Raw genomic sequence first — 14,342 nt, 5'->3', positions numbered from 1 at the left:
TGATGCTGCGGTGGTTGCATGTGTTGCTGATGCTGAGGCGGTTGCATGTGTTGCTGATGCTGAGGTGGTAGCATGTGTTGCTGATGCTGAGGTGGTTGCAAGTGTTGCTGGTGCTGGGATGGCTGCAAATGCTGCTGCTGAGGCTGCAGATGTTGAAGTTGCTGCGAGTGTTGCTCGTTGGTGAACTTATGTCGCTGCGGCAGTGAGTTGCGCACACGACAGACGCTGCCTTCATTTGACCAGCCGCCCATACTTCCACCGCCTTCTGATTTGCTGTCAATTGTAGAAATCAATCTTGTAATTATTACGCAAATGGTTCAAACAAAAGTAAAAAAATAAAAACAAATTAAAATAAAATTACTTGTCATGAATGTTGGAATGATTGGGTATATGGAAGTTCTCCTCGTGAGCTCCTGAAAGATTCCCTTCAAATGTCTCCACCGAACGCATCAGATCTGAGAACAAAAGTTAAATATATATATAAAATACTTCAAAACTTAATTAGAGTTTTAAATGTCCTATGTTACTACCTTTGGTTTTTTGCAACGCCGTCTTTATGGCTTTTATTTCCATGATTTTAAATGGATCTTCGTTTTTGAGATTTACGCCTGATTTGTTACCTGAAACGATGTGTAAATTAGAAGTATATATACGAGAAGTTTGGTTTAATCTGAATCCTGAACCCTCTCGAAAGATATAATTAAATAAGTTTGTTAGCTGTTTATAATATTTATCCTCAACACACTATCAACGGAGGATATCTACACCTTACGAAATAAGTTAATGGCAATTTCTGTAACTATTTTACTGTCCTGGATATTATACAATCTTTGTCATACAAAAACAAGTGGGATAATAAGGCTAATATATTATAAACAATCAGTTATATGTTTTGTTACGTACGTCTAAATTTTTTTAAGATTATATACTGTCGCAAACATCTTTATAGATATTATATGTATCTAGTGCTCCTGAATAGATTCAATAGGGTCAATTTTATGGTTCTTAATCCCTAAACAAAACTTTACTAAACTTAATTATATATTGATACTACTTTATCATGTGGCATGTTTGAAATATCGAGTTCTCTCAAATTTTAAATGTAGATACTCTTTATCTCTAAAAAAATGTAAGTTAAAGAACGGGACGGAAAATAATCTAGTGTTTACGCGCGATCCAAACTGTATGGGGAAAATAAATCGTAACACGGCATGTTAGCTATATATAATCTTTGATTTTACTTGAAATGAGTATTTAATAAGTAATAAAATATATAATTACATTTACGGGATGGCTCATCGTCACCGCTGTCTTCCCCGGAACTTGAGTATGTATTGTGCGAGCTGCCGAGTCGAGTTGCCATTTGTAGTTTTTGGAACTCTGATACCTAAATAATGAAATAAGAGGATCAATTAATAACTTGTATTCGAAATTTAAGTTTCGTATGATCTAAATAAGTATGTATTGTTTGTATTCACCAAGTTTTCCATGTGCTGCTTCTTCATTTGGAGTTCTCGCAATTTGAGCTGCAATATCCGTTCGCGTTCACTGAGCATTTCGTCATCTTCAACTTCACTGTCTCGACCACCACCTGCCGCTTCCTACCATATCAAAAAATACATATAACTGTATCTTGTTATTGACATCATTGCTAGGCTCACTTGATAGACAAAATGTCCTGTTTTTATCAACGTAATAATTTTGCCAAAACTATTCATTGCGACAAACTTTATCTTATTTTGCTCCAATTAGTCATATGGCTTTGTACTTTTGCTGATTTATAGTTTATATATAAGTTATTACTTAAAGTAAAATAGAAAGATTAATTACTTAAAGTAATTATTTTATTTCCTTTCTATTAAGGAACATTCAGTAGCTCAGATACAAAAAGTCAGTACTTTGAGTCATGCTTCGGGTGAAACGTTTGTCTTACATACAGCTTCTTCTGCGGTTTTTGCCATTAAGAAATACCGACTATGCCCAAAATAATACTAAATTATATATGAGCTAAATCTTATTAGACATATCCATGGGCTGAAATTAGATACCAATTAGCTGTCAAAGAGAGCCAACTCACCTCGCTGCTGGCAATGTTGCCCTCCCTTAGAGAGAAACGGTCGTCGTGAGTGTGTTCTTGCTCGGCGTTAGACATCTGTGTGGAGAGCGCGTCAGCCGACTGTGGCAATGTGGTCGCCACTCCGATCTGATTCGCGCCATACATTCGACTCGGGTGATGGTAATTCGCGCTTAATGTTAGATTCTGAAAGAGTATCTCGATTATTTATAAAAAAACCATAATATAAAAGTTTACCGTACGTATTTTAGACGGGAAACTTAATAAAACTATTGAGTAATCTAGTAATAATCTCATACATAAGAATCTATTCTATTATTTCAAAATGAACACACCGGCATTGCGTTGATGTTTTCATGCGATGTCGACGGATGATGTATTTCTTGACTTTGTCTCTCCTTATTTATTTCTTCTAGTTGTTCTTTTGCTTCCGCCTACAAAATGTATACATTCATTTATTTATAAATAAACTTTAAAAGAGATATATTCACCTTATCGTACTCACCTGATACTTCAGCAGCCTTTTCTGTTGCTGCTTGAGCGCTGACATCCGAATTTGGGTCATTTCCATTTTATTTTTTATCTCATTCTGCCAAAGATCATTATCACTGTAAGTTGATCCATTACTTTGAACTGACACCGGTCTGACCACCACATCTTGCTGAAATGCAAGAACATCAAAGGTGAGTTAGCGTAAAAAAACAAAACAAATTATTACGTGTTAAATAAAAACGACATAGAAACGAGAAGTTTAGGAAAGTTTGGAAAATATTAGAGCACAAAGGTTTAAGCAAACACTCTTGAATAAAAAATATTGTTGGCTTTTTTTATTCGTTGTATACTCTTGGTGTTTGTGTTGCGTTTAGAAAAAATGTTAGAAACAAAGGTTTGTTTTATCAAAATTTTAGACATGCTATGCGTTCTTTAACAAGGGGCATATTGACACACACTTCACAGCACACATCGACAGAATGAAACCTGAACTTCGTGGCAGCTAATCTTTGTTTCAATATCTTTGTTTTGATTTTTCAGTTCTTCAATGAAAGCTATTTTCTCGACACATGCTGTGATATTTTTTCGCAAAATATCATTAAGATATTGGTCATCTTTTTGTATCTCTGGATCTGGACATGGTATCGACTCTATTTCTTGGATTTCGATTGTATTTTGAGATCCGTCCATATTGTTATCGTTTTCATCAGTTGCTCGAGCATTTGTAATGTTTTTATTTAAGTGTTCATTTTCTATGTTCGTTACCTTCTTTAAATTATTGGTTGGGCTATTGTCGTTATTAGTCTTAATGTTGCTTGTTTTATCTTGAATCGGTATTCTTTCAGGTGTTGGTTCTATTTGGTTGGCGGATTCAGGAATATTACTTTCTGTTTGGTTCAAGGAATGATTCGAATTGTCATTGGAAGCTTCAGCTTTTTTTTCATCTAACATAGATTCAAGTTTGCTTTCACTCTCTTTCAGTTGCATTACCATTTTAACTAATTCATCATATTCTTCTTTTGTGTGCTCAATAAAAGCCTAAATTTGATATAGAAATTTAATTCACGTTTTATATACTTTGAAGTCATTAAGGTTCTAAAAATTACAACAAACTACAAACCTCATCTTCTGAGTTCCGCATTGTATCGACGAGCGATGACGTCACTCGAATGTACTCTCTTATTTGGCCGAGACGGCGTTCGACAGCAGCTGCATCAGGACATGCTGCCACAATTGCTTCTCCCAGAGCTCTAGCTGATTCTCTATGAGCCTAAACACAGGGCGGAAGAATTATTGCTATTTAAGCTGTAAACTACCTCTGATTGATATTTTAAAATTGCATTGCTAATCAATTTAGATGATATACTGTTTTGGACATGTTTAGAGAAAACTAGTTAAATACTATTTCATTTGATCTCATTGTTAGCCATTTAATATGTTCGGTAAATAGTCTTACAATTTTGTCAAAATGACTTCACTGTCTAAAGCCGAAAGGTATAAGTAATGGAGACGATATCAGAGATGACATCCGCTTCTAAGACATAACAGTTTATGGTGCGTGCTAGGAAATGAGCAAAGATCGGAAATTCAATGAAACCAAAGACACAGGAAAATACCGAAAGCAACAAGCTCACAGTAGAATGCCGCAATTACAATAACTAGGCATGACATATTCGAAAAACTAATAACCTAGAGCCTTGCCTTATAAATAGTGAATAGTGATAAAATAGAGATTGTGAATCAGTAAGAGCATTGGACAGTCTAGGGGTAGTCTGACTGATTATCGAAAAATAATAGCGGGTAACACTTAATAAATCAGCACCAATCAAGGATTGCGACTATTAGTGTTGCCATTTAAGGCAAGGAGAAAGGACTTTTAAAAGATAAATAGATGAAAAAAAGGATTTTCTTGGTCATTTGTTTAGGTGGTTCCATTATACATTACAAAACTGCATTCGATTTTTTATCTCATTTGTTATATTTTTTCTTTTATATAAAATATTCTTTTTATAGATAGTGCAAAGTTTTATTTTCTCTAGAAAATTTAACTAAAAACATTTATGCTTGATCAACTCGCTCGAAAATTCTAGAAATCATTTTTGACTTCTGTAACAAGAGCTAAATTTCTCTTTTAGCTTTGTCCTTGAGTTCAGTTATAACAACTATGAATGTTAAAATATTTCCAGTACTTATTGGGGCTAGCAGTACCTTTATCAGGATAAGATAGTATATGTACTTACTTGATTATTTTCATTTATGTTATTGAAACTGCTTTGTCCTGGGTCATACATATTGTTCATCAAATTCACTGACTTTGTACCAGATCGTGAATTTGTAACAGGAGAAGAGTTATTATTGTTTGTATTACTGCCTTCAAAAGTATTACGTGTTGAATTCAAATTTCTTGTCAAATTATTTCTATTTTGATTTGGAGCCTGAAAATGAGCATACAATTAGGATCATGTTTTCAAAATGAGCTAACAATGTATCTATATGCTTATCACATATTTACTTACATTAAATGGTTGAGTCATATTCCCTGTAACAGCATTAGGCGTAGTTGGATTAACTATCATAACAGCTGCAGCAGCATGGTTTGAATGTGGTATCATACCTGCAATAAATTAAAACACTTTACCATTTTTCAAAGCTATTGTAAAAGAAAAATATTCATTCTTATTCTATATTAAACAGCATATGTTGGGTAAAGTAATTTGAGCCCTTTGTATAAAAATATTTAACATGTTTTTATTTACCATTTTGCATTTGATGTGCATATGGATGTAAGGTATGAGAGGCAGAAGATGCCCCATCGTCATGATGATCAGTGGTTAAGCTTTCTCGATTTTGCACGGTTAAGGGAAGAGCGCGAGGCTGTGGTCTTACAGGAACAAACCGCCCAAACCCACTCTCAAATGATACAGAATTATCTAAAACAAGTATTTGACAACATTTTAATCCCACCAAAGTAAGAAATTATTACAATATTATTAATTTAGTAGTAGCAGGAATAATAAATATTTCTTATATACCTAAGTCAGTTAATTCTTGGTCAGAGGTGTTGTTTGGTTGCTTTCTTGACTGATTACAGTTTGATCTTGCGTTATATTCTGACACAGGCACCCAATCCAGAGAAGTCTAAAAAATTTGGTAGTTTCTTAAATTCACACACAGAAAAATGCAGGAGACTTTTACTTATGAGCACAATACAAGTATTATTTTTAGGTAATCACTTCCAGCTACCTTATTACGTTTAAATTTGGAAAAACAACCTCCCATATGGGATTAGTTCAAACTTCAAGTAAGAGATTAAGATTGAACAGAGATTGAAATTTAATATTAATAGAACAGAAAGAATTTCTGATCTCAGTATCTGTGCACAACATTACAGAATATTTTGGCAAATATCCAAAGTGTATGGCGCTCCTAATTTTCTAAAAATAAACAGGTATTACATGTGTTCTGAAAAAACTTCAGACTACTTAGTTCAGCAGCAACAAAAATTCAAATTATAAAGAGCAAACTTCAGCCTCACATCTATATTAGTTTACTATACGACATAGAGATTTCAACTTCTGTTACCGTCACCAGATTAGAAGCCATGTCTCGTCGTGTCGGTGTTACAGCCTCTTGTGGTACATTGCAGTTGTTCCTTACTTTAGTTTTGGGTATCGTACCCGTGTGTCCTGGATGTCTTTCTTTATTACCAGGAGCCATTATATGCACTAATATTGAAACACTACTTTATTCGATTTTTAAAAGAATTCATGCTTTTATTGGACACAATTAAATCCTTTAATATTATTACAGAATAAATATTATGACTTGACAATTCTGTTGATATAATATGCACATTTAATATTACAAGGAACTATATATCTCGTCGACTTTTTTTTTAAATCTTAAATAATTGGAGATCGAGTCGACGCAAACTAAAGTGACAGTGACATTACGTTGCGATATGTGCGTTCGGTATAAAAGGATTTTTGGAATTTAATATTCAATACCTATTTTTATTTTCAGAAAAACTATAATGTAAGATTTACTTCATAAAGGGTCTAAAAATTTACATTTTATAAGTTTAGCCTACTATATAATAAGTATTCAGTGTTAAAAAATAATTTGCAATAATCGTTACGATTTATTATTTGAAATGTTATGAACGAACCATTTCATTCAAATTTCAGTCCGTGCTAAAACTCTGTATGGCGATAACGTACATAGAGTTCGTCGATTCGTTCACTGATTAAATACATTTGTATAGACATTAAAAAAAATGTGTAAAATTGAAGATTTTTAAAAATCTTTTATGGAGAAAGAATAAGAAGAAATTTTAATTTCACAGTGACAAAGTGTTAAAAATCTATATTGATATAACAAAAGTTGTTTTTACATTTTTATGGGTAATTAATATTTATATATCAAAAATATGCTTATAAATTTTCATTAAATAATTAATAAATAGGTTTAGATTATATCACACATAAAAAATGCCATTGTGTTATTTATTAATAAAACTTTGACCATTAACAAACCAACAGTAAAAGTTCAAATCTTCAAAATGTTACCCAGTATTTTCACTTTTCAAATGTGTTTGACAGTAATATGTACATATTAAAATAAGTCGAAATGTGGAAAATCGTTACTATTTAGTCAACAGTTTGGCGTTTTCGCAGTAAATCGACCGATAGAGTCGCATATTATGCTACCCTGTTGTTCTTATTAATTAATTCGAATTCTCTTACATTATTGTCTGAAGTAGTTAATATTTTTTGTAACTCATCACTGATGAAAATCCTAATCACTAAAGAGCTGAATTCAAAAGTTAACCGACCATATTATCTATTTTGGCGCGAAATATCTATTAATAAGATGAAAATACTTATAAGATTTTTATAAATATTTTCATCTAAATAACCATTTAAATTTGACGTTTTAACGTCAGTTTTTACTTTTTTTTTATTAATCATTGTTGTAAAACTGTACCTAATAAATAAACATCTAATGAATGCCGAATGTTAACTTTACTTTTAAGTCTGAAGTTTAAAAAATATTTTTTACCAAGTACATTACTTCGGATCAAGATCAATTTTATGCGGCCTAGCAAATGAGGTAATAGGCACCTTTTTTTATATTCGCAGGTGTAATGACCTGCTTGTAGCACAAGTCGTAGTTATATGTACAGCCGTACCTTAAAAAACTCGTAAAGTCGTTAATTGTCTTCCTGATATATTTCTTGACGAGTAAGATTTTTGAAATATAATTTTTGGAAATAGAGAAAGCACCTGTCGTACAACAAGTGATTATATAGAAGAGAACTGAGTGTTATTTTTTTGTAACTGATTTTAAGACAATAATTAGGTATTACGTTAATAATTAATTTTCAATGTAAATAATGCCAGGCCTCATTCATCGCCACTTTAGTATCAACCACAGTGCCTACTTAAAACAATATATTATAAAATATGTGATTAACGCTTGAATGATCGCATAATTTTCTATAAGCTTTTTTATTAGAAGCAGATAATTTTGAATTAAAATGAAACACAAAAAAACACTTTTAATTATTTAATTATTTTCATCAAAATTGGCTCCATATTAAAAAAAAAGATAAATTTTATGGAGTCATAGGGACTCCATATCACAACTTCTTGAGCTATAAGTACTAGGAGAATAGAACTACCAGTTTGTGCCATATGCGTGCCAGCATTGGTAGCCATGTGCCCCAAGTTAAATTTAAACATAAATGCCATAAAAAGGATCTGACAAATATAACTATTTTAATCGAGATCAAAAATATTTTCCCTGTTTTATTTAACTTTAAAGTTCTCCGCCTCTACAAAAAAAAACAGCCTTTATAAACTGCAAAGTTCACAGCATATTCGGTATTCGTGAGGTAAGGGTGGTTTGTAATAAGAGGGTGAAATGGGCGGTGACCGCCTGGGAGTGCCACGCGACCTACATACTGTATTTTGTGTTGACAGTTATTAATAAAACTTCAGCTGCGTTCCTAGAACGCCGCGCCTATCACAAATCTACCTACATTATAATTAACTTTCAATTTTGTAGTCACAGGATAGAAGAATATATTTTACGTGTAGATTAGTTGATAGAAATAATTAGAGTATGCGGTATTTGTTTACGAATACATATCAATAAAATAATATTGTCGAGTAGACAAAAGTATAAAAATGTAGCGCTAGACATTAAGAGATTCATCTGAAGTGAAATAAAAGTTATGAGAACTGTTTTATTAATTTAAAACACATATAGTTACTTCACAAATTATAAAGAAAATTCGCAGCCGCCTTAGTCATCCTTAGTTCCAATAATTCGGTTTTCTCTGACCTTATAATTTTTTTATTTATAAGTTTTTTTGTCGTTGCTAAAAATTATTATTATTTTAATATGATGTCAGCGATGACGTAATATCATGTCGAGCTCAAAGCAGCAAACCGGTTCAGTCGCCGTCGACCTCCAATTATGCTAATGCTTTCCTCTCCACTCCTCGCCCATATGGGCTATTTAAGGCCGTATAATCCCGAACTGGCTAAAAAAAACCACAATAGTATATTCTCCTCAACGATTTCTTCAAAAACTGTTTCAGTAGATATATTTTTGTTTATAAACGTACTTTGAAACTGGAAAATTGAACATGTTAATTTGAAAAAAATGTTAAAAATAATTTATATTGAGGTACGTATTGCCCCGACATAAAAATCATACTAACAACATCAAAACAGCTAGTATTTAAACAAATCATATGATAAATTTCAGACGCGAAGTAATATTAATTACTAGGTATCTAGGCTCTTTATAGCTTTATAGATTTCAACGTGGGCGAAGCCACGTGTTGAATATTACTCATCTTCAGCAGATTAACCTCGGTAGTTTGTTACTAAATACAAATAAAATAGATTTTTTGTTTATACTTGTACACTAAAACACGGGATCGTGTTTTTTTTAATAGTTGGACATTTTTGGAAAGTGTTTTTAAATGTTTTCTTTTATGTGGTGTACTGTAGGTACTGTAGGTACACCACAAGGAGTAGTGAATAATTTATTAAAGCTAAATAGTTTTTTTGCAACAAGAAAAGATTATTTTGGAATACGACCATTAGTATTGCGAGATCAAGTTTAATCCTGGGACCTAGACATTGGCGTAGGATGATACTACAAAGATATAAACAAGTTTTAGGTTTCAATGCACGTTTAACTGTGTTTTGAGCAAAGTATAAAAATGTAGATTGGTAACAGTAATTTATGGAATATTTGGGATATTACATAAATTATTGTTTTAAAACCTCAAAAGATTATATTGTATATATTTATTCAATAAGAAAATAGGTTTTATAATTAGCCCAATAAAATTATAATTCCTACATATAAGTATTATTTTTTTTGGATGTGAAGTGCTTATAAATCAACAATCTTAAGAATTTTGTTAATTAATCAGTAAGGAATAATTTTCGTCAGATTCATCAGATCGGACATGCTAGTCTATATAACCCTCATGTTTTTTGAGATATATGGATAGTGTAATTTAGCACCCCTCAGTAATTACATTTTTTAGCTTTCTGATGTTCTGCGGTCAGCTTCATGATCTCACTCATCGTTAAGAATGACACAGGCATGCTCTATAGAATTGAGCTGGGGAACTTCGAGTCCAACAATCTAGACGACTAATGCTAATGTCTTTCCAAAGTAAAATCTTACAAAAACGAAATACACTGGTTAAAACTAATCAAAGTACCTACCATAAGATGTGATTTATTTAAATCAAGCCTCACCAAATTGGTCTTCTCATGTCTATAGCGTTCGACAACGTCGATTTTCAACCCATAGGGTGATCCCCTGCTTTATCAGAAAAGTACCCTATTAAATACTCTGAGTGTTTTAACTCAGTGCATAAAATATAAATTCATAAACTTTGTATTATGGCCGCAGGATGGGCGATGGCTACATAGCCATAGGCCGCAAGAAACCTTCTCCTTATCGTTGAAAGACTAATTTGCATATTTCTCACTTCCTCAAAGTTCTTTTTGGCGTTCTTAGTTCTATCGAGTGACTCACATTTAGTTTATGAGCTACGAAGCATTTGTTGAACCTTCCTCAACCGGTGTAATGATATTTGTGTTTAATAATTCATCTAAGATTAACGCGGACACTAAACGGCCACATAAAATAGAAAAAAGTTGTTTTCTCTGAAAACCAGTCTCAGTTATAAATTTAAATTTGTAAAGTATTTTTTAAACACTACGGCACTTTTGTTAGCGTCCCATAAAATGTTCGACTTTTTCGTATTGTATTGTTTTCAGACAGGAAAAAATTCGAAACCGGGCGCTGTTTTTTTGCAAACGAGCATAATTTGATATTCAAAAGAAAAAGGAATACCATAATATTTGAAAAATGATGTTTTTCAAATTTTATTACTTCACAGAAAAAAATAATTCACATATTTATTTTAAAGTAGTATGCATTTTTTTAGTCAAAAGCTTTTCGATTTTAAGTAATTAACTATAAACAATTTAAATTATTATAAGTACGATAAAAAAACATTAATTATTCACTGTCGTAATAGTAAATTTATCATAATTACAATCGATAACGCAGAAGTAGAGTTAAGTACTAATAAATTGTATTTAATTGTGGTATTAGACATATGTTTTTTTTAACTACAAGTCGCATAGAAATGAATCAGTCGTATCTGAGTGAGCTATCTCAATTCTAGTAAGTCATTCATTAGGCCTGTTTTATCACACTCATTGTTCGTGGCTATTATGGATGCTCATGGTCTCATCACTCATGCATTCATATGACAACATTAATCGGCTGATATCAGTTTCCATTCATTATACTTCAGAAGTTCTGATTGCGCCGACAAAATGATATAAATCTTAAAAATAAGCTTTAAGTTTTTAAGGACACATCAAAAAAATATTGAACTTATATGTATAGTCATATTTTTTAATTATTTTTGAAAGTGCAATTTTTATTGAAACCTAAATCGACTATATGTATTTATGACTATATTGATTTTATTATTAAAATATAACGGAATGATGTTTGTAATGATAATTTGATCATTGTGGACTGACGATTCTAATATTTAAAGCTTTAAGTGAGCGAGTAGACTACTTAATGGACCTTAAAGGGTATCTATCCATAGTATCCATACACATCTGTGGAGGTGATCTCTGGAGACTATGTCGTAGTAAATATTTTCTTACACCGACATTGACATGGACTCTTTAAATCCAAACATTCACAAACAACAACAAAATCTTTATAATGATTCCCCCCTGTTCTAAAAATAAAATATGAGTGGATGCTTGTACTAAAACATAATAATTGAATCGAAATATCATCTTTTTCAGGGAAATTAATTTAGCTGTCCTAGAGCCAATACTGTTTTTGGAATAATTAAAGGTTTTGTTATTATTAATTATTTAAAAATTATATCGATTGAATGAAAAATTATACTTTTTGAGAATCAATTCTCAACGTATTCTATACGTACTAATCTACATTGAAGCAAACTGTGTTTTTTTGCTCTTTGCTTGTTATTATTTTTTATTTCATCAATGAAAGTTCGTTGAATAATGATAATGCTTACATTATTATTTCTTTGATTTCATATTACTAGACGTCTAATGTAATTACTTATACAGTTTACATATAAGCAACATGTCCTTCGAAATATTATAAAGTGTGTTTATGCAAAGTCGTTAAAAAGGTAATGAAAACTTTAGCGATACATTCATACTATGTCGCGAGTACATATATCTTGACATTTAAGTCGCATCAAAATACTCCACGGTACGATGTAATCGCGACGTAAGCAAGTAAAAAGTAAGTGAAACGAGCACCACCATTGGCGGCCCCGTTGTTCGCGGCGTGACGGCGCGCTGTGCGGTTCTTATCGGTGCAAGACTTACTTCGCACTTATTCTGTATTTCAACCGCAGAAATATACAGCATAGTCTGTGGTTCCACTCTCTCCGTGCGCGTATTAATTTACAACCAATGCAGTATTTATTGAGAATATCGTGATTCCATTTCTAATGTTCAAGTTTCAAGTTGTAAAGTGTTTAAAGTTCAATGAGTGAATGCCATTTCAACATGTCCATAAGTTAACAATACAAGTTCAATCAAGATCAAAGAAGAAACAGAAAATAAAAGAAACTGAGTGAATCGTAAAATCTTGTTTACGTTTAATTTTAGTGGATCAGGTCTGAGAACAACTTTATTTCTTAATTTTAAAAGTAAGTTGCTTATTTAATTTGAATTGAATACATCAACTTATGTTTATATGAATATTTTTACGATGTAAATTTAAAAAAAGATTGTGACTCTCTAAATTTTTTTTATTCGTTTGTGATTTTAAAGTGTTACAGTTTATTTATATCAAATGATAGACAATAATAAATAATGTTTTTTGAGCATAAAATGCGACAAACTTAACTTTATTTAAGTTTATGATCTAAGTTTAATAAAGTAGCTCTAGAATAAAAACATAGAGCCAGATGAAAGAAAATATTTAAATTATACGGATATAAAAAAGTTGTTTTTGATTCTTATCAATAAAGATTCAGAGATTTCCAACATACCTACCTAAAATATATGAATCGTAAATTATGAGCAATATATATATGTATGTACATATGTAAGTACATGGTTTCTCAAGAATTTTATTGAAACAATAATGAAAACAAACTTGTATAATATTAATTGCAGCTCAGTTCCATTCTTTATTATTCAGAATATAAAAAATGAATACAAAAAAATTCGTATAATTATATCCAAAACATGAATCAGAGCTGCAGTGAATGTAATGTATGCCCGCATTTTTATAAGTTCCCCTCTTTGTATCTTACACGCTTGAGGGCTGCCTGTTTAATGTATACAAACCGGTGGGTTCAAAAAAACGATGTCATTTCTAAATTTTCAAAACAAACTTTATATAGGTGCATACATATACTGTGACTACCCTTTATTCATTAAGTTATTTATATCCCAGGCTGACTATAATATGATCGTGCATTCATGCAAATGCAACTAGGTGAATCATGTTTTGTAGTCACCAAGACGTTTTGGTAATTGATTACAAACCGCACGTAATTATTGTAGCGAGTCAGCATGCTGGGGCTAATTTATTTTAAAACGTTATTTATTATTTTGTATTGTAACGTAATTCTTATGTAACGTAAGACAATTTCTTTAACGTAGACACTTTAAATTTGACATCGCATATAAAAAAATATGAAGACCCTATTGTTATTCAACGATAGGATTCGGATTTCGATCGGTAAATGTATTCATGTCTAAAATCCCCTCGGTGGGCCTTATGTAAGCTCGTCTGGGTAGGTACCACCCACTCATCATATTATATTTTACCGCCAAGTGGCAATACTGAGTATTGATGTGTTCTGGTTTGAAGGGTCAGTTAGCCAGTGTTATTGCAAACATAAGGTTATGTGCCTCAGTTCCCATGGTTAGTGGCTTATTAGGGATGTATGAATGGTTATTTTTTACGGTGTCAATGCATATGAACTGTTGTGACCATTTGTCATCAGGTGGCCCATTTACCCGACTGCCTACTTATACCATATAAAAACTAGTAAATTATGCTTGTAAAAAAATCACGTTTCATAAAGTATTATTTAAAATTACAATTTAAGCTTTGTAGCATCACATTTTGTTCCTGATAATAATTACGTGTCTATGGCCATTCATTTCATATACTGAAGTTCTTATCGAATTCTCTGAGACAACAA

General features: G+C 31.9%; 2 protein-coding genes across 7 annotated transcripts in view; one reads left to right on the top strand and one right to left on the bottom strand.

The window, feature by feature from the left end:
• LOC124544450 (putative uncharacterized protein DDB_G0282133) overlaps positions 1-6,502 on the bottom strand; it is a 21,424-nt gene extending 14,922 nt beyond the window's left edge. The window contains exons 1-15 of one of the 4 annotated variants that reach the window (XM_047123011.1): positions 6,149-6,502; positions 5,599-5,704; positions 5,323-5,496; positions 5,083-5,180; positions 4,807-5,001; positions 3,687-3,836; positions 3,053-3,604; positions 2,580-2,735; positions 2,410-2,508; positions 2,078-2,260; positions 1,479-1,601; positions 1,282-1,387; positions 531-620; positions 362-455; positions 11-273 (exon numbers count right to left, since the gene is read on the bottom strand). In XM_047123011.1, coding sequence (XP_046978967.1) covers positions 11-273; positions 362-455; positions 531-620; positions 1,282-1,387; positions 1,479-1,601; positions 2,078-2,260; positions 2,410-2,508; positions 2,580-2,735; positions 3,053-3,604; positions 3,687-3,836; positions 4,807-5,001; positions 5,083-5,180; positions 5,323-5,496; positions 5,599-5,704; positions 6,149-6,283 — 2,524 coding nt within the window. In that variant the 5' untranslated portion in view covers positions 6,284-6,502. Of the gene's footprint in view, positions 1-10; positions 274-361; positions 456-530; positions 621-1,281; positions 1,388-1,478; positions 1,602-2,077; positions 2,261-2,409; positions 2,509-2,579; positions 2,736-3,052; positions 3,605-3,686; positions 3,837-4,806; positions 5,002-5,082; positions 5,181-5,322; positions 5,497-5,598; positions 5,705-5,809; positions 5,967-6,148 lie in introns of those variants that run through there. The other 3 variants (XM_047123012.1, XM_047123013.1, XM_047123014.1) reach the window with 3 other exon arrangements.
• Positions 6,503-6,759: 257 nt separating this feature from the next.
• The window catches only part of LOC124544430, a 30,897-nt gene continuing 23,314 nt past the window's right edge, over positions 6,760-14,342 (top strand). Inside the window, exon 1 of one of the 3 annotated variants that reach the window (XM_047122968.1) lies at positions 6,760-6,969. The gene's annotated coding sequence lies outside the window, so the exon portion shown is untranslated. Of the gene's footprint in view, positions 6,970-12,432; positions 12,831-14,342 lie in introns of those variants that run through there. The other 2 variants (XM_047122969.1, XM_047122967.1) reach the window with 2 other exon arrangements.

Source organism: Vanessa cardui, chromosome 4 (genome assembly GCF_905220365.1).
Source record: "Vanessa cardui chromosome 4, ilVanCard2.1, whole genome shotgun sequence".
Lineage (NCBI taxonomy): Eukaryota > Metazoa > Arthropoda > Insecta > Lepidoptera > Nymphalidae > Vanessa > Vanessa cardui.
The sequence above is the reverse complement of the archived record's forward strand: the minus strand, read 5'-3'. Positions and strand labels throughout refer to the sequence as shown.